The 19,978-nt window shown below is 36.3% G+C and overlaps 1 protein-coding gene across 4 annotated transcripts in view; it reads right to left on the bottom strand.

Annotated features, from left to right (window-relative positions):
• Positions 1 to 19,978, bottom strand: part of PPP4R4 (protein phosphatase 4 regulatory subunit 4) — a 58,958-nt gene that overhangs the window by 29,456 nt on the left and 9,524 nt on the right. For 2 of the 4 annotated variants that reach the window (XM_009101784.4, XM_018907270.3), the window contains exons 3-4: positions 7,208 to 7,310; positions 9 to 156 (exon numbers count right to left, since the gene is read on the bottom strand). In XM_009101784.4, the coding sequence (XP_009100032.1) occupies positions 9 to 156; positions 7,208 to 7,310 (251 nt within the window). Of the gene's footprint in view, positions 1 to 8; positions 157 to 2,304; positions 2,403 to 7,207; positions 7,311 to 19,978 lie in introns of those variants that run through there. The other 2 variants (XR_007777806.1, XM_030240344.2) reach the window with 2 other exon arrangements.

Here is a 19,978-nt window from a genome sequence, read left to right as displayed (position 1 = left end):
GCCCTGACCTGCATCTCTGTGTTCCAGGTTCTGGAGAATGATGTGTAGGAAGGAGTGGGAGTACGTATGAATGGACACCGACTCCTCTTGCAGAACAGTCAAAAAAGAAACAGCAGCTGTTAACTGCATTTCCACTCCTGCAACATGCAGAACCTCCTGTATAATTACAAATTATAACAATTTAGAGAGTGAGGCAGAAATGTACTGAAAGAACATCCAAAGTTTTACATTCACTTTTAGAATTAATATACAACAACCAGGATAAAGTACAAAATTTGCTGTAAAATTATTTTCTTTAATAGCAATTTATTGCAGACATTAAATTTTCTATGATATATCATCAATCTTCTAAGAAAAAAAAAGTTACTTATAACATTCTTTGTGACTTTAAGTTCCATCAATGCAGTGCGTGGATTTTTCTACTTTACAAAAGGAGAGGCAGAAACAGACCAGCCAACAATTGCACTCCTGTTGTTTATGCACATGAATTAAAAATAAGTATTCCATTCATTCATTCAGTAAGAGATACTAAAATAGCAGAAGGCAATTTAAATTTCATCCCTTGACTAACATGGAATGCAAATGAAAAGTACATATATACAGTCTTAAGAATAAAGCAAGATACACTAGAATATTTAGCTGGCTAACTAAACATTTGTATTTCTGAGCTCTGACACACAAGAATGTCATGAATTGGGCTGTCTTTAAAATCATCCACTCAAAAGTTAAACAAAGTTAATATGTTGAAGTGAAATGTAATATCACCATTTTTTTTAAATTTAAAAACAGGCTATTTAAATTTTAAATTTCAGATTTATGCAGGATGCGATCTTTGACACAGCATTCATTGTAAGTATTAGTAACTGTAAATATCTGTCAACTAAGTGAACATTCTATTTGTGAGAAAATAAAAAGTTCATTATTCTATTACTAAAGCATTACACTCATTTTACAAATTACTCCAAATTCAGTAGGAATCTAAAGCCCATACTTCCTACTTAGCACTTTATATATGTGGTTTTGTTTATTTTTTAAACTGCTTGATATGAACAGTGGTTTCTCAGATCACTCACCAAAAATCAAAAATAAACCCAAATTATTGAAAATAAAAATAAGCCTGGATCAGATTAAAAAAATAAATTAATTTTACAGCTAAGTGCATAGTTGCTTATGGATTGTACTCTTCATTGGATTACAAACTGTCTGCATGGCTGGGTCCTGAGTGTTGGTGAATGGAATTACATCCAGCTGGCAGCCAGTCACAAGTGGGGATCCCCTGGGCTCAGTGCTGGGGCCAGTCCTGTTTAATCTCTTAATTCATACCCAGGCCAAGGCCAGTGGTTTGGGGTTTGACAAGGCAAGCACTGGGTCCTACACCTGGGTCACACAAACCCTGCAGTGCTACAGGCTGGGGACAGAGTGGCTGGAGAGTGGCTCTCCTCACTGAAAGGATGGTCAGGTACTGGAACTGGCTGCCAGGGACGTGGTGGAGCCACTTCCACCAGTCCTGGAAGTGTTCAAAAGGCACCTGGATATGGAACTCAGGGACATGGAGAAAATGGTGCTGCTGGGTAAACAACTGGACTCAATAATCTTAGGTTTTTCCAGATTAACAATTCTATGACTCTAAGCATTGCATATGAGAGGAATTTTGCTGAGAAAATAGTTTGTAGAGAACATCTGAGAAATTACTATTTGACTTGGTATAAAACAAGTTCTCATTCTACAAATGTCAAACCATTTGTACATACAACTGTAGAATCATCAGCTTATTTCAAGGAGATCAATAACTTATCTCTGAAGACCTGTCCCAGTTTACAACCATGTTTCTTTCTAAAAGGATTCTCTGTCTTCTTGCTCCCACAAATGAAAAAAAGAAACAGCACTGTGCTGCTTTCCATCAAAGTATTTGCATTCAACACCTATGGAACTGCCTTCTTCTTATTTCCACAGACTCTGGCCTTGTTCCACCACTGCTCTTACAGCCACAGCCAAGAAAGAATAAGGACACCTACCAGTTTTGTATTTTGAATATTTTTGGGATCAGAATACATGTCCATTCGTTGCTGGGATTCTGGCTTAACACTTGTTCAAAAAAACATCACCAAGAAAACCAAGAGAACTATCCACACACTGTAGATGCTAACACAGCAGTGCAGACCAGAAAATTATGGAGCAGTGCCAGGTTAACAGTTGGACTTGATGAACTTAAAGGTCTTTTCCAACCTAAATAATTCTGTGATTCTATGAATTCAGTTTTCCGTACATATTTACTCTGCACGCAATACAAACAGGGTTACTTACCAACAAACAAAGTTCCCAAATAGTCTCCTCCACTGATCCACATAACTCTGGATAGTCATGTGTGAGAACACATTCTCTGGATGTGCCTCCTCATGGACCTCGGGAGACATTGAAATATAAATTTCTAGACTGCTTACACACCTGCCTGCACTGATGTTTACACTCAGAACTGTAGAGTTCTGCATTTGGAAAAGTATGGGTCTCCTCTTTCCATTTCTATAAAACCCAAGCTGAGTAACTTAAATTAATATAAATTTATTTATTTAGAAAGTAATGTATTTTTCTATGCATGGATACTCCACAAATTTTCACTCCAGACCAAAAAACCTCTCCCTGTCTATCTCGCTCAGACAAGCATTAAGTATTCAATGGAAATTTAGGGTATAAACATGTTCTTAACTATTCTAATGTCTACAAGTTAAACTCAGGCCTCAAAACCTAAAATTTAGAAAGCCTAGTTTATTCCACTAATTGGAAAAACGAAAATTCATCTCTAGTTTAAATGCACATTTTGTCCTGCAACAACAAAATTCTCTTGAAAGAATGCTGCAAGCAGAGATATAGTCAAATCATTTTAGTAATTGCATTGGTATGATAGAAATTTTAGACTAAAAGACTAAGAGACACAGAAATAATGGAGATTACAGGAGCTGAAGGATATAATGAGAATGGACCTTAAAATTAATGTACGGTATAAGGAAGGAGAAAAATTACCCTACCTGTTCTTAAACTAAAAAAATCAGCTACAGAAAAGAAAAGCTTTCAAGAGGAGGCTGATATATTAGGAAAATAAGTAACTCTGAGAATGAATTTGGAACTAATGAGACAACACTGAATAAAGCTTGATATATATACAACAACAAGAATAATCATAGTTTGCTGCAATCACAGCATTTGGAAAAATGTCTTATTAGTCATTCAGAGGGACACCTGCAATCTCCTTCCATCACTTTTGGTTGCAGAGCTCAAAGATGGAAAGCAGGAAAAATACTATTAACATCATTTGAAAAGAGCCATTTTGTGCACAAAGACAGAAATGCTTGTAACAATGTCTAAGCTTTCCCTAAATCTGCATTTCAATGACTTCCAAGGTTCATGAGGAGGTGCATGCAGAAATCCAGAGTGGGCTTCTCTATGCAGAAGAACGCATATAAGGATGCAACTTCATTTTAACAGCAGAATTTTAAAAGAAAACTTCCTTATTCATTCCTACATTAACATCTAAATTCTATACTTATGTTTGTTTAAATAGCATAATCAAAATGCCAACAATTAATTCAATAATTACTTATGCATGTATGTCGCCGACATGTTTTATGAAAAATCCTTTACTTAGGATTTTTCCTCTCCTGAGAGCTGAGAGGCCTCAGGAACAAACTGTAAACAATTCTTATCTGCTACTGTGGAATGCAACAGGGGATGTCTGTGATTGGCCCCGTCAAACTGTTTCCAATTAAGCGCCTATCACAGAACACCTGTCCGGCCGTCTCGGTCTGGGAGATTACATTCTTTTCTATTCTTAGCATAGCTTTGTAGTGAAATCCTTCTCTCTATTCTTTTAGTATAGTTTTTATATCTTATGTATCATATAATAATAAATCAAGCCTTCTGATACATGGAGTCAACTTTGTCGTCTCTTCCCTCATCCTGGGACCTCTCTGAACGGGGTAACACATGTATGTCACATTTATTGATGTATTGAGTTTACTCATCTCAGATCTAAAACACAGGTTAAACATATAGTGTCTTTGACACAATTTTCATTTAACTAGATTTCACAGAATGATAAGCAATTTGCATACACCCATTTCTATATTTCTAGAAATAACCAGGTTTATCAATTTTTCACAAATGAAATACAAATTTGCAATGTATTCAGACTGAACATTCCTTGTATTTATTTCTTTCTTCATCTGCTTTACCCTCAGCTCTTATAAAAACATTAATTTTGCTTTGGGTGTCTGCAAGTATGCTAAATAAGTACACTGGTTTCCTTATGCAATTATATGGCAACAACACCTTCAAAGAAACAGCCCTCTGAAACTACTACACAATGCATTTTTCATGTGCCAATTTGATTTCACAAATGATTACTCCCAAGCTAAAGAGGCAGAACCAAGTGCAGTAATTTAAATCAGTTTATTTCCCTGCTATGGCAGATTACATTTGCAAGACTCTAAGCGCAGTGGAGTTCAATTATGCTTTTAGAGACTATAAAAGTTTCCATATAATGGTCAGGATGATTCCTCCAATAAAAAACAAGGTTAAGAAAAAAATAATAGGTCAAATTAATGATGTCAAACACTATTTTGTATTTAAAAGTGCAGTGCACATGGTTACAACATAACTTTACTTCTACTACAGATAAATAATATTTGATAACAGAACACCCTTGAAGGACTGGCTTTTTAAGAGCAATGCCACAGAAAGGAACTTAATTCATACACATTCCACAAAATTTCAGTTTATAAAGCTTAAACTTTAAAGGAACTCTTGGATTTAGACTGACCTCATTATATTTTACTTTTTTACCTCTGTCTGGAGCCCATTAGCTTAGGTTTCATTTAATTTATCATCTAGGAAGACATCCAGTTTGGGTTTAAATGATACTGTAAGATGAAATCCACACTACTTTTCTCAGTAATTTGCTCAAAGACTGACTGCATTTATTATTAAAGTTGTCTGCTTCATTTCAATTATTTCTATCTTCAATTCCTACTGCTTCTTACTTCATATACTGTTTTCAGTTGAATGTCATCAATATTATACAGGAAGATACTTTTACAAAGTAACTAAGTACAGCCTGATCAAATATCACACTGAGATCCAACTCCCACTGTACAAATACTTTCCTATTCATTATCATACTTCCAAATATTCTCTTCATCCCTAAATAAAAAACTTAAAATAGAATCAAAAACTGTATTCCCGTATTAGGCTTTTTATTGAAGACGGGCCAAGACCACCACTTCTGAACAGCCTGAAAAATAAAGGTGGAAAATCTCTAGTGTTTCTTATTCCTCCTTAATTTTAGGAAGAATTCTGCTCTCAAAGTAGAAAACCAGAGGAAAAAAATGGATTCAGTAGGGTAAGCATAAAAAAACCAAACCAACTTTTCTTGAAGCCAGTAGGTTGGTTTAGAAAGACTGTATTACATATGTCAGATTAATTGGTGGTTGTAACTGCAGATATTTGGTGCAAGTTGAAGGGTTACCAATTACTTTGCAACTTCAAGTCATTCTTCTCATAGCACTTTTACACTCATACATATTTCAGCAAAATGCCTATTGACCTGCATCTTATAGTGCAGAATGCAACCAGAAGCACTTTAATGTTTTCTAAACCATCTGTCACTCTGCACCAGTGCTTAGTCCTGAGAAGAGCTGTTTCTTGACCATTTGCTGAATCTAAATAATCATCTCCTTTTAAGAAACAGAAGTCTCCTGAGATCAGGACAGGACGTTTCAGGACATAAGATGAAGTTAAGAGGGTATATCTGTTATTCACAGAATGCTTGAAGGCTGGAAGGGTCTTCTGGAGGGCATTTTGTCCAATCTTCCTGCTCAAGCAGGGCCAGGTACAGCTGAGACATGCTCAGACTGCCTTTGAATACCTCCAAGGAGGAAGACAATAACCTCTCTAAGCAACTTGTGCCACTGCTCAGTCACACTTGCAGTGAAAAAATGATTCCTGATGTTCTGAAGAAAGCTCCTGGGTTTCTGTTTATACGCATTGCAAAAACAGTTGCAGTTCTGTCACTGGGTCCCATGGCAAAGAGCCTCTCTCTGTCTTTGCTCTGGCAGGTATTTGTATACATTGACAAGGCCCTCTCCAACCCTCTTCTTCTGCAGGGGTCCTAGGGGTCATTAGCATTATTAAGTTTTGCATTTGTGATTTAGTTTGTTCTTATTTGGCCAAGGCTGCTCCTAAAACCACACCTTAAATGAACTTGTACATTTCTCCTGGGCAAGGGTACATATCTAGGACAGAGTGGAAATATAGAGAGTTATCTTCTTCACAATCACATAATCATAGAAAAGGTTGGGTCGGAAGGGACATTTAAAATTCAGCCAGTCCACCCCCATAGCAATGAAAAGGGACACCTTCCACTAGACCAGGCTGCTCAGAATCCCATCCAGTCTGACCTTGAACATTTCCAGGGATGGGGCATCCACAACTTCTCTGGGCAATCTGTTCCAGTGCTTTATCCTCCTCATGTCAAAGAATTTCTTCCTTATATCTAGTCTGAATCTATCCTTCTTCAATTTAACCCCATTGCCCCTGACATATCTCAAAAGGCACTGCCAAAAAGTTTGTCCTCATCTTTTTATAAGCCCCTTCTTAAGAACTGAGAAGTCAAAATAAGATGTACCCAGAGCCTTCCCATCTCAAGGTTAAACAACCCAAATATCCCTAACATAAAACTACTGTGCAACATTACATGGTCAGCATGCATTTATCACAACTAGCAGTGACTTACTAAAAATATGGAGGGCAGAACATGAAATTGCACAGACAGCTAAAAGCAAACTATATTCCTCTGGACAGCACCATGAAGATCTTAACGTTTGGATGAAAGGAGATTCAGAACATCAGAATCAACCATTATGACTGGATAGTCCTCAAAAAAAAATTCTTATAAAAGCTGTCAAAACACTGGTAAATCTTTTAGAACATTTAAGTAGTAGTAATTCTGCTTTTTTTCCCCCTGTTGTAACAATTTAAATAAAAACTATAATACCTGTAATACTTAATAAGTTCAGTGAATTAATGTGGAACATTAATGTGGACATACACCTCCTAAAGATTGAGTTTGCAATAAAAGTGAGATTTTTTTTTTCTTTGTTAAAGTAATTTAAGAGGCAGAAAAAGATACATTCAAACCTCAACACACAAAGCTTACTCTGATTTTTGGTAGAACCCGACGAAGAGTTTCTGCAGGATTCTGTCGCATAAGGACTGGAAGATTTGCCACCACACTTGTTCCTTGGATATCCTGACCAGAACTTACAAAAACATAAACAAACAATACATTACTCACTATGATGATTACAAGCTCATGGCTTTCATTAGAAAACAAAACAAAATCAAGAAGAAGAAACCTACACTGCTCAGGTTTTTCAGGCAAGCAAAGGCATTATTTTTTTTGATAATATGTGGTAAAAGACCACATTTAAAAATATCAACCTATCAAGCTATTATATATCATTTCATACATGGAATGTTTTAATTTTTAGTGTAGCTTTGCATAAAAATATGAAACTTTTGAAAGATCTTTTCAAACCAGATGACCAAGGCAGTGGTTTCATGGAATCTTTTGCCTTATGGCAATACAAGGGATAAACCATAGGAAGGGGGCAAATAGAAGATATACATAAAAATAACACACATTGTACAGAATTTTAACAGAAATCTACCATTATTTCCTTTTTGTAGGGAAAGCAGACAGCCATATAGTCATATGCACACAAACATGATTAAAAAAGGATGTAAAAAACTTGGTTAAATTACAGATCTTGTACCTTTCTCCTCATTCTGTCTCTCTCAATGGTATCCCACAACTGAAAAAGGAAAAAAAAAAAGAAACAAAACAACAAAAAAAAACAGGGTGGGAAGGAAATGGTAGGCAGCAATGAAAAAAAGCATGAGGTGAAAAGAAAAATTACTCAAATAGATCAACTCCTAGAATAGAATCAGAAAGCAAGAGGGTCTGCATGCCAAAATTAAAACTAAACATCAACACATCCTTTTCCTTTGGCAAGGCATGCATATCTTTGTGTTATTCAGTAGTAATGCAAAAAGCCAAGGTAACTTGGAGAAGCTATTTAACTGAAATTTTATTCATTTTGTATCAAGATGGAGGGAACCCTAACTGCTAAAAAATGCAAAGAAAATGCTACCTTTATCCTTCAAAACGTAAAGAAAAGGGAAGCATTTCCCTTTAAACCAGAAATTCTTAGTATCTGGCCTACTGCCAATTAAGAAAGTGAAGCAGGAGGCATTTCAACACCTACACAGTCTGTAATTTTCCAACTGCAGAAGATGTCTCTTCTATTTCTACCAAATGAGCTGCATCACAGATTTTCTTTAAATATCAAAGACTCCAGAATTATAGTGAATTATTGCTAAATGCTCAGATGTACACATTTTTATACTAATAAACAAAATAAAATACATGTTAAATCTTTTCTTCAGAGTCACAATAAGCTCAGTGTTTTGAAGGCACTATTCCTTCATTAACACTGCTAACTATAGAAGAACACAACAGAGCCCTATACTTAGAAGCAATTTAGCTCAGCCTCTTTTGTGCTAGCAACATCCACATACCATTTAAATGTAAAACTTCAGGACTCATCTTCTGAGTTCATCCTACAGGAGATCCCAGTGACTTAGCAATGATGGGAATCCTCCTGCAGGGAGGGAAGCTCTTGGGCCCCAATGTTACTGCCCAATACTTCCTTCCTCTGCAGCAGCAGCTGCTGGCCAGTGGTACCAGACCTGGCCCAACTGTAAGACCCATTGTAAAGCACTTTTCAAACACTTCTCAAGCACAAGCACAGCGCTAAGCTGTCACCTTCTAGCCCCTGCATTTGCTTTTGCTTGTTTCTTTTACCATCATAAAATGAAGTCCACATAATAATTGTGATGTCTTAAGACTAAAGCAAATCCTCCTAGAAACCATTTACAAATATTTAAAGGACAGAAACATGCCTGTGAGTAGTCAGCCTGGATTTGTGAAGGGGAAATCAATCCTGACCAGCCAAGCTGACAACGTGACTGGCTGAGATGGTGGAAGTTGTTTAACTTATTTTAGCAAGGCTGTTGACATTGTCTACCATCATATCCCCATAGATAAACTGATGAAGTACAAGCTGGACAAATGCAAAGTGATGCGGACTGAAAACTGAGTGAACCATTGAGCCTAAAGGGCTGTGATTAGTGGCAAGGAAGCCAGCCACAGGTTGTTTACCTCATGGTTTACCTTACTGGGGGGCAGTAAGGTTTTCATTAATGAAACCCCCTATCACCTTACTGGGTGATAGGACAGAGTGCACCCTCAGTATGCAGATGACACAAAACCAGGAGGAGGTGTTGACAGACCAGAAGACTCTGCTGACTCAAGAAGCTGGAGAAACAAACAGGGATCTTACAGAGTCCAGCAGCAGGAAATGCAAGTTCTGTAGCTGTGGCAGAACAGCCCCATGAACCAGTAGAGGCTGGGGGCCAGCCAAATGGGAAATAGCCTGGCAGGAAAGGAGCTGGGGGTCCCAGTGAACACAAAACTGACTTGGAGGGAAAGGTAGCTGACAGCATCCTGGGCTGCACTCAAGAGCATCACCAGCAGCTCAAGGAACATGATTATCCTTCTCCATTCAACACAAGAATCTCAGACAGGCGGCAGCAAGTTCATCGCAATATTTGTGCAGAAACTTAGACAAAAGGGATTTTTAATCTTGAGAAGAGAAAGCTTGGGGGCCTTATTTGACATGTATAAACTCTGATGTGAGACAGTAAAGAAGACAGAGGCAGATTCTTCCCAGCAGTGCCAGTGATAGGATGCAAAACAATGGGAATGAATTCAATATACAGGAAATTCCACTTAAACCTTAAAAAACCCACAAATTCTTCTATGTCAGAGTATTTAAATATTGGAAAGAGTTGCCCACACAGGTGGTGCAGTCTCCATCCATAGGATTCAAAATCCTGCATTCAGGACAAGACTGAATATATTGCTCTAATTGACACTACTTTGAGCAGGAATTTGATCTCCAGAGATCCCTTTTCACTATACTACGATTTTATTCAAGGTACGTGTTGCCAATTTTGCATACATTCATGAAGCCCAAGGAAGACAATAAGATTTCTCATATTAATTTTTAAAGCATTTTTAAAAACAGATTCTACAAGGTAAGAACAAAGAAAATTTTAAGAGTCCCTGGGTACTGAATTAGGAACATTTTTTCTGGAAATGGATGGAAGGACTACAACTCCTTCTGCAGCATGAAGAATGAAGATTAGTCACTGAATGTACTGCAAGACAATATTACCACAAAGGATTTTGAAAAAGAAAAGGCAGATTTACATTTCTCTCTCCTTTATTCACAGCAGCCTACAAAACACGATGGCAGGAGCAGAATACAGAACTGTAAAGAAAATTGAGGTACAATGTTTACCCAAGCTTTAACTGAAGCTCTGTTTGTGTAAAGGCTTTTCTTTCACACTATGGCTAACTGCAGCAGTTTGGCAAAAATTATTTGTTAAATAGCCATTGTTGAATCAACCACTCAAGTCTGTGTTCTGGGTAAACAGAAGTTCTGATGAGTGGCTGCAGGGAAATACAGTGTTAACTCAACACCCCTTAAGTGACATTATTTTCAGTGCAAGATTCTGTAATGTTCTATGTTGGTCCAAATCTGAATCTGTTAAAGACAGAAGAAAAAAAATAGCAACTTCAATGAGTAAGGGATTAGAACTCCACAATTAAAAAAAAAAGATTAAAATATTCAGTAACTAACTGGGTAATAAGAAAATGAAATTCACAAACACTCAAATTTGAAAAAGGGTGTCCATGGTTGCGGGAATCTTTGGACATATTCATAACTCACCAGGAAAATGTCTTGAGCAACGTGATCTAACATCAAATGGCATCAGACTTGGAAGTTGGCTCTGCTTTAACCAGGGCATTGGACCAAATGACTTCCAGGGGTCCCCAATCACCTAAACTATTCTGTGACTGGGATTCATAAATCCTAGACTTAATTTCCTATTTGCATATAAGCTCAGGATCTGACAGGATTTAGCCTTTTCAGAATTATTCCATTTCAATTCTCCCTCCAGGATTTCTATTTTCCTGTACAATCTACACTTGCCAAAGCAAACTAGAAATCCAGATAAATATTTCTGTCAATAACATAAAAGTGTGTGGCTCATAAGACTTCCTTTGAGAATCATCTTTAGTTTATTGTGAAAAATCTTCATGGTCTATATATTAAATAAGAAGAAACTAATCTGATTTTAGTATATATCTGAAATTACACCACTACATGTGAAACTTCTTCTGTAATAAAAATAAGAACTGAAACCCAAGATTTAGCTGCATAGTAGCTCTGAATTCATAGCAACCTTGTTTACCAGGATAGGTTTGGTCAACTGAAGTCTCTTATTTTTGTTTCCTTGCTGAATATCTGTCAAAGAGAGAAATGAGAATTTCTAACTCATACAGATATCCCTTTCTGTTCCTGAACCAAACCAAATACATTATAATTATAATTATAATTATAATTATAATTATAATTATAATTAAATATAATTATAATACATTATAATTTCTTTTTTCCTAATACCATTAGATCTATGAGTTTATGCATTAACTATTATGAGTAAACATTGATCTTTTCTCCCTTGAATTAAAAGTTTCAAGAATGCAAGTGCCTCTAAGGAACACACTTTTCCTCTCAAATATTACCTCAATATCAACATTACAATCTCCTAGAAGATAAATGTTTCTTCTTCCTTAGAGGATTTACTACACATATTGCATTTTGTATGGTTTCTGGGTAGAATGAATTCGTTTTGGCATTTTTTTATTTTGAATTTGAATGTGAAAAGTAAAGCCAGTCTTTTTACTTCAAGATCAAGATAATGCCATTTCCCATTCCTAGGTGATAGAGCAATCATGAACTACAAGCTGGTATTATCTTTCATTCTGCCAGTCTTCACCTTAAAATTTTCACATTCAACAAGATTTGTCATGTTCACATCATGCATTATGTGCTATAAGAAGTCTTCTGAAAAAGTACAAGGCCTGTAATTTTTCTAAACTGAAAGTGAAAAGAAAAATCACAGATGCTAACTAAATTCTAGAAGGGTAAATTACTTCTGTTGACCTAAATTTCTCTTATAGTCTAATTTAGACACAGGATATCTTTTCATTCTCCAGTCTTATTTTTTCTATTAGTATACTTCATTCACACAGAAAGGAAAACTATAAATGACCTAATAAGTACTAAAATCTACTTAGAGTCTTCTTCAGTTTGTGGGTCTTACCTGTATGAAGCATTATTAACAACAGATCCCAAAGCTTGCACTTTATTAGTGTATGTATTTCTATCCCGCCTTCTCAGCCTTTCTGACCATAGCATATTCCATCTGGAATCAGTTCCATACTTCTTTTTTCATAGCAACTCTAATCTGACAGTCATAGAAGCTGATGAGAATTTCTAAAAAATAGAAAGCTGTAGCTGTACATTTCAACCTCTCCTTTCTAAACTGACTCACAGGTCTAAAAAAATTGTTTACTTTTTCAAGATTTATTGACAGCTCTAACAGAAGCTGCCACTTCACCTCAACCCTTGCTATGAGCCTCTTCAATCATTTAAAAACAAATTATGCTGTGCTAAATCCACTTGCAATTCCTCTGCATGCTATTAAGAAAAGCACATTAAAGGTTAGGAAAGCAACTGTTAACTGGTTTCTGCCTATATCTGCTTGGCTTCATAAAAAAGACCTTTCTGCATATGCAAGAGTGGAAGGCAATAGTAAAAGCCTGAATAACCCTAGCCTTTTAGAATTAAAGTACACATAGAACTTCTTACCAATCTTTCAAAAAATTCAAACTTTTTAGAATAGGTTTATAATCCCCATAACAAAATCCTACTCACAGTAGAACACAGACAAATGGTAAACAAAACGTACTTTGTACAAGAGTTAACCAGCCTTTTTTAAAATCACAGGGACTGGATCAAAAGAAAATGCAAATGTAAAAGAACCATAGAGACACTAAAAAAAAAACACCTGAGTACAGAATGAAAGTACAGGGTATTAGTACAGTCACTGAATGAAAAGCCACAAGAAAATAAAAATAAAAAAGGGTAAAGAGAGTTTGAAGGTTTGATCACAGCATTTTCCTCATATGCAAGAAAACCATAACTAGGTATCTTAGATATACTTTATATAGATATCTATATATTGTAAGTAGATAGGCATAATTTCTAATAATACAAGCTAAGCTTATGTTTTAAATTGAAAAATATAGGAATCAAAATGTGAGCACTGAAAAATATACCTAAAATTTTAGAAACAATTTGAGGCTTTAGCTATAGAAGCAGCTTTATTCCCAGCCAAGGAAATCTAACTGTGGGTTCAGAATGACTTTCAACAGTTCATATTAAATTTCTATCAAATTACTGCTGTTACACTCAAAGGGCCTGATGACTCAAAAGCAAAAAATAATTAGGAAATGAACATGAGCAGTGAACTTACTCCATATAAGAGCTAGATTTTAGACAAGTTAGAAGTGGAAAGCTTTGCTGGTTCACATTCTATTAGTTATTCAATGAGTACACATAGCTTCAATACTCATACTTTCAAGTAATTTGGACTCATGTTTTCAAGTACACTCATATTTTCAAGTATTTTGGACAGCTACTTCAGACTGATGCAGTTCCATGCATCAGCAATACAGCCTCAAACAGCTGACTCTAGTGCTGCTTTCTCATGTATCAAAAGCAACCACAGATCGAAGGCAGCTTTCTGAGGCAAATACACAAATAACTAAAATCTGTTCCTGATTAATGTTCTGTCAAAAAAAAGTGTTTTACTTGCTTTATGTTCACTTTGGAAAGCAGGATAAAAAATTCAACTACTTAATTAAACAGAAGAGTTAAAGTCATGTCTCTCAAACAAACATAAGATATGTTCCATGTTGGAGTGGACAAACCAGGTAATACATTTAACATAATAAATTGAAGTAGTGACACAAATCTTTCAAATTTCCAGCTCTCTGACAGAATAATTTCAGACAGTAGATAAAAATGAGCATTACATATACAGATAATCTATATCTGCATAGTTTATAAAACCATTATCAGCACACCTGCCTACCTGTGCTGGTTTGGCCTGGGGTAGAGTTAATTTTCTCTCCAGTGGCTGGTACAGGGCTGTGTTTTGGATTTGTGCTGAGGACAGGGTAGATACTAAAGAGATGTTTTCGTTATTGCTGAGCAGGACTTACACAGAGCCAAGGCTTTTTCTGCTCCATGTTACGGAGGAGACTGGGGGTGCATGGGAGACTGGGGGGAGACACAGCCAGGACAGGTGATCCAGGTGATGCCTGAAGGGATATTCCAGCCCATAAGGCATCATGCTCAGTAGCTAAAGTGGGGGGGAAAAGGAGGAAGGGGGGGATATTTAGAATGATGGTGTTTCACTTTCTAGTGACCATTACACACGACAGGGCCATGCTCTCCTGGAGCTGGCTGAACACCTGCCTGCCTGTGGGAAGAAGTGCATTTGCTTTGCTTTGCTTGTGTGCATGGCTTTTGCTTTCCCTATTAAATTGTTTTTATCTCAGCCCACAAGCTTTCCAGCTTTTACCCTTCTGATTCTCCCCCAGTGAGTGAGTGGCTGCATGGGGTTTGGCAGCTGTCTGGGGTTAATCCAAGACACTACTCAATTATGTTTAGGTAACTGTAGTAGTCCTAGTAACATTCCATATCTTCAAAATCACTACAATAATCTTAAATAGCCTTTTGCTACACTATTTTTTCCTCACACAGTCGTATTAGCTTATTTCTAGTGATATAGTTATCCCAGAAAGAGTCTGATGTTCTGCAATGGAAAGAATAAACAAAAACATTTACCAGTAATTCCACCCACATTTACTAAAATTAGTCCAGAACCGTCTCTGAAGAAAAGAATATCTCTTTCCTTTGAATGCATATCAAATATGCTCAGCTGCATAGATCCTTCACAGCATATATTCAGTGTAAAGCACCAGAATTTCTGGCTTATCTATTTACTATGTTGATACCAACATCATTCTATGGAAGAAAAAGTAACACAGAAGAAAAATTATGTTAAAAAGCATCCATTGATAAATACTACTTGCATGCCACTCCCCTGCCCCCCTCCCTATGGTTGGTTTGTTACTGAAAAAGAACTTTAACTGATCACTGAAAGGTTTGGGACAATAAATTTTTAGTCTAAGCTCATGGTGTAGTATTAACACAATATATTATTTTCATGAACAATACTTTTATTAGCTATGTGAAGAGGCATCCATGCAAATGGATACAGACTGGCAGAATTTACTGTAAACACAGCCCACAGTGCTGAAGCTATCAATGTTATTCTGGTGCATAAATAACTCCAAAGTTCTATACAACTTCCATTGGGCCAACACAGTCTTTACAGATGTCACAAAAACCATCTCAGTTGGTATTCACTGTGCAGTCTCCTGAAAATAATGAGCTTGAAGCAAACTCTCAGTCACAGCAACAAGAGTAAAGAAAATGAAAGTGAGAAAGGGGAGGAATAACACTTGGGGAAAAATACTCACAGCGTCCTTTACCAAAAAGCAGGTAAAGTGAGTCATGAACATCTCAAATGACCTATCAAGTACTAAACTCTCTTTTTTAACCCATTCTTTTTCAGCACATGGGTTTTACAGATGTGGGACATTATACCAAATAGATCCAAAAGCTGCTATGTTCCAATTGTTCATTTAAAAAGACCAAACCCAACTTCTTCATTTAATAAGAAAGATAAGACACTGAAAAAGTTTTTTACTTAATTCCCCCAGAATTTGCAATAAATATGTAAGATACAAAGATCTGTATATCAATTTTATTGATCTCTCTACACTCTAACACATCATTCTCAAATAGGTGAGACAGTTTAAGTGATCAAAGCCCAAGTGTATTTATCCACAATGAGTTGATTTTTACATACCAGTATGCATCTAATGTTTGCTTTACATTTTGATAAAAACAAGAACAAATAGACATACTCTTGGGTTAAAACCTGTAATAAATAAGCAGGTTAATTTTAAGTACCTATAATTCTTTTCTCCATTGATTTAGTGAATATCAATTACTGCAGTTGGAAAAAAACAAAAATAAAATTGAATCTTGTCCTGAATATAACTAACTATAGTCTAACTAATTTCTAGTTCCCAAAATGACAGAGAAATAGGTGTCCTAGTCCTGAGCTTTGAAATGAAATTACATGAAAGAGATTAACTGTTTATAACAGAAAAATTTTGGTGCGAGCAGCAATCAGGCAATGACTCATGTTTTGCTGTTTAATATGGACATAAATCCTCCCCCTCAAAAAGCTCAGTTACAATTTCAGCAGTGAAAATGGCATCTTTTCTGTTTCTTCATTTAAATATAGGATTTTTATCTCCAAGCCTGCCCAACAATGTAAGCAATATTATCATGCAAAAAAGTGTATTAAAGCAGATGCCTTTCACATTTCTTTTTCACATATGTTTATTCTGCTAGAAACAATACAATCAACCCCTATTTGCAACAAAAATACTATTAGCATGTTTAAAGCATTTTCCTTCTGTCCCTAGTTGAGCCTTCTCAATACATGCTTGGCAACAGAAGTTACCAAGCAATTTCACTAAGGAGGAGGAGAAAAAAAAGCCAGTATATACACTTTAGAAAATCTAAAGCTGGTCAGCTGCACTTCTCATGCAGCATGGACAAACAGTAAATCATCCCATTTTATAGGCATAAACTACTGCAAGCAAAATGAAATGGTATTGTTGAGTGCAACATCACTTCTGCTGTGCAGCTCTGTTAATATCAATTGTGTTATCAAATGCTTTGATCCACCTGGAATCCATCTTTCCTGGTCTACTCCAACTGGGAAAGAGAAATGCTTTGGAATTAAACAAGCAGCTTTGAACAACCTTTATTTAATTGTAGTATAAACTGATGGCTGCAGTGCTTAATGCTGTTTTTTGTTGTTCAACAATAGCCATGGGGAGGCAGCAGGGGTGGAAAGAGAGAAGCAAATTGATACCTACCTAAATTAATTTACTGGTTTTACTTCAAAAAATGTTGTATTTTTACTAGAGGCATAATTGACAATTTGGACACAAAGCTACTCCAATAAACAAAAGTCCTCCAAGATTTTCTGTTTATACCTTTTCTCTTAGACTATCACATAAAACCCTGTGGAAACTTATGCAATTTTACTTAAAGTTGCACTGCTTTGCCATTTATAAAACTAAAATAAAAACTCTATAATTCTGATTTAAGATAGACTGGGGACAGAAAAAAATTCTTTTTTTTTTTTCCCCAACAATCAAATAAGAGATTTAACTCTAAAAACTCATGAGAAAAATGTCATAGGAAAACATCCTGTATTGGTCTATTTCCAAAGATAGAAGTGTTCTCTTAAACTGGATGATTCTTGAAAAATGGGTAAGGACAAGAAGAACACATAAATTACTTTTTTCCCTATTAGAAAGAATATAGGATTATGCTCTTTGAGACTGCAGCCTTTCTTCACCACTACACATCATATTGACTTAGCAATGTGGGTCACCTTCATTTATAGAATCTTACAAACTTTGTCAGTTTTTAAAAAAATCTGAATATCTGAAGTCTTGCAACAACCTCTATTACTATACTCAGCTTGGACTCACACACACTTAAAATGATGCAATTCCATTCATGCCAGTTCATCTATCCCTGCTCACACACTGCCTACACCTGACTTTCTTAGAGTAAATTCAAGAACAAGCAGAAGAATGTGAAAGTAAGCATTACATAGAAACACTGAGGCTAAATTCACACGTTTCTGTAAACAAAGCAGCTGCAATTTTGGAATTATGCAATTACTAAGAAGGACTGCCTATGTGTAGCCTCTTAGGAAAGGTAACACATAAGGGATAGATGGGCAAGACCTTTCCAACAACAGCTAATGAGTTCAGCAAAACAGAGCAATTAATTACCCTTGGTCCTGCTCTGAATTGATATGACTGACAAGGAATGACTCAGCTGCACTGTACATGAGAGTTGTACACATTCTCACAACCCACAGTCACATAACATGGAATAAACAAAACTGCTGCTAGAACAACTGCTACCAAGATACAGGGACCTATCCCAAGCCTGATATTTTTATTTCTTAACATTAACCCCTCAGAAGGTAATGTTTTGCAAAGAGAAACATGCAGAAACATTTATTTGAATGTAAAAGAAGCTGAATAGAATAATTTAAATAAGAATACCTGCATCATCAAGAGCCCATTCAAATAATAGCATGGATGTGAAACATCTGGTACCTTCGGCTTGTGTAAAAGTATCAGGCAGCATCAAAAAAAGCCTCAGACAGATATAACCAGGAGATCTAGCAAAAATTTTCAAGTGGTTCTTTATCCCTTTCTTCATTCTGTTTAATTATCCCGCTTTCACCAGAAAGACATTTTTCTTCCATATATAAGGGTGGATAGGCAATAGGGAATAAGCATTCAAAGGCAAAGATTCCATCTTGTCAAAGTTTGCTTTTCAAAGCCTGCAAAGGATACTGTTATTATTCAGACTGCAAAGACACATCCACAATCTGATCCAGGAAGGTAAAGATACACTGGGGGGAAGGAGAGGAGAATCAAGATGTAAGAATGCCAGTGACATGTCAATTCTCAAAGGGTGAATTTCAAGAAAAACTCAGTTATGAACAATTCCCACCAATGTGCTTTTGTATTACTGGTGTTTTTTAAAAAATCTTTGCCTGAGGACATAACTGTCTTTGGCTAGAGATGCCCGTTCTGGCCTCAGTTTTTGAATCTGAAGTGACCTTCTTATTCAGGTACAAACTCCTATAATTGTGTATAATGAAAACAGTTGGTTCTTTAGCTGTAATACTGGTTTTGCCAGACTATGTCAATGGAAGTCTTTGCTATAGAAATCACTTCAATTTCCTTTTCTATTTGTCCTCAAGAACTAAAGAGAACTTCTCTTATACAAAAAACTGCCCCTAAAAGATTAAATAAGATGCTCCAACCAACATTGGAGAACTTCTCAATGAATAATGTAGACCTCTTTGAGTTGCTTCATCTCAAAGACTGTCTACACTCCCATTCTGTTTCCACAGTGGAAAAAAATTCTAAGTGATTAAATGATCCTGGTTTTGTTTCCTGTGACATAAAGCTTTGGGCTCCAAGGCTTGACAAAATCCAGGGTAACTTAGTGTTGGCATTTAGAGTATCAGCTGGTGGAACAAGGAAGAAAACTTTAGTATTATTAAAGTTAACTCTAAAATTAACTAAATGAACTATTATACAAGTTTACCCCAGAGAGCAGGATTAATTTTAAATCTCAACAAAGCTATTTCTTGTCTCATTCCAAATTCTTCTGTCACAGCATATCTGCCAGATATGATGTGCCCAAGACTGCAGTCCTAATTCCTGAAGACCTAAATTTATAATCAGAATTTCACCTCAGTAAAACTTCACATAAAGCTTACGGTGTAGCAATATGAACCAATATATAGTGGAGTTCTATCATCTTGCTTTGCAGAGATTCAGAAAAGCTTTTAAACAGCCCTGAATGCAAAAATACAGGGTGTATCAGCATAGCAGCACTAAGAGTCACTCTTCTGAAGAGTCTCAGAGTACTCAGATGTTTTGGGACAAGTAGGGGTGCATACTACTAACCTGCTTTTAGGGAAGGAGTGGCTGAATCAGTACTAACTGCTGCTGCTTATTTGTGCTGGCAAGATATGGAATCAGAGTGCAGGGCCAGAGGAGCATCACATCATGACATGTGAAGGGCTTCCATGCCTACCACAAAGCAGTCCTCAAAACACCAGAAGGAAAAAAACCATGTTTTCCTTTTGCAAGAAAGACATGTTCAGTAAATAAGGAATCAGTGGG

This window comes from Serinus canaria, chromosome 5 (assembly GCF_022539315.1).
Source record: "Serinus canaria isolate serCan28SL12 chromosome 5, serCan2020, whole genome shotgun sequence".
NCBI classification, from domain to species: Eukaryota; Metazoa; Chordata; class Aves; order Passeriformes; family Fringillidae; genus Serinus; species Serinus canaria.
The sequence above is the reverse complement of the archived record's forward strand: the minus strand, read 5'-3'. Positions and strand labels throughout refer to the sequence as shown.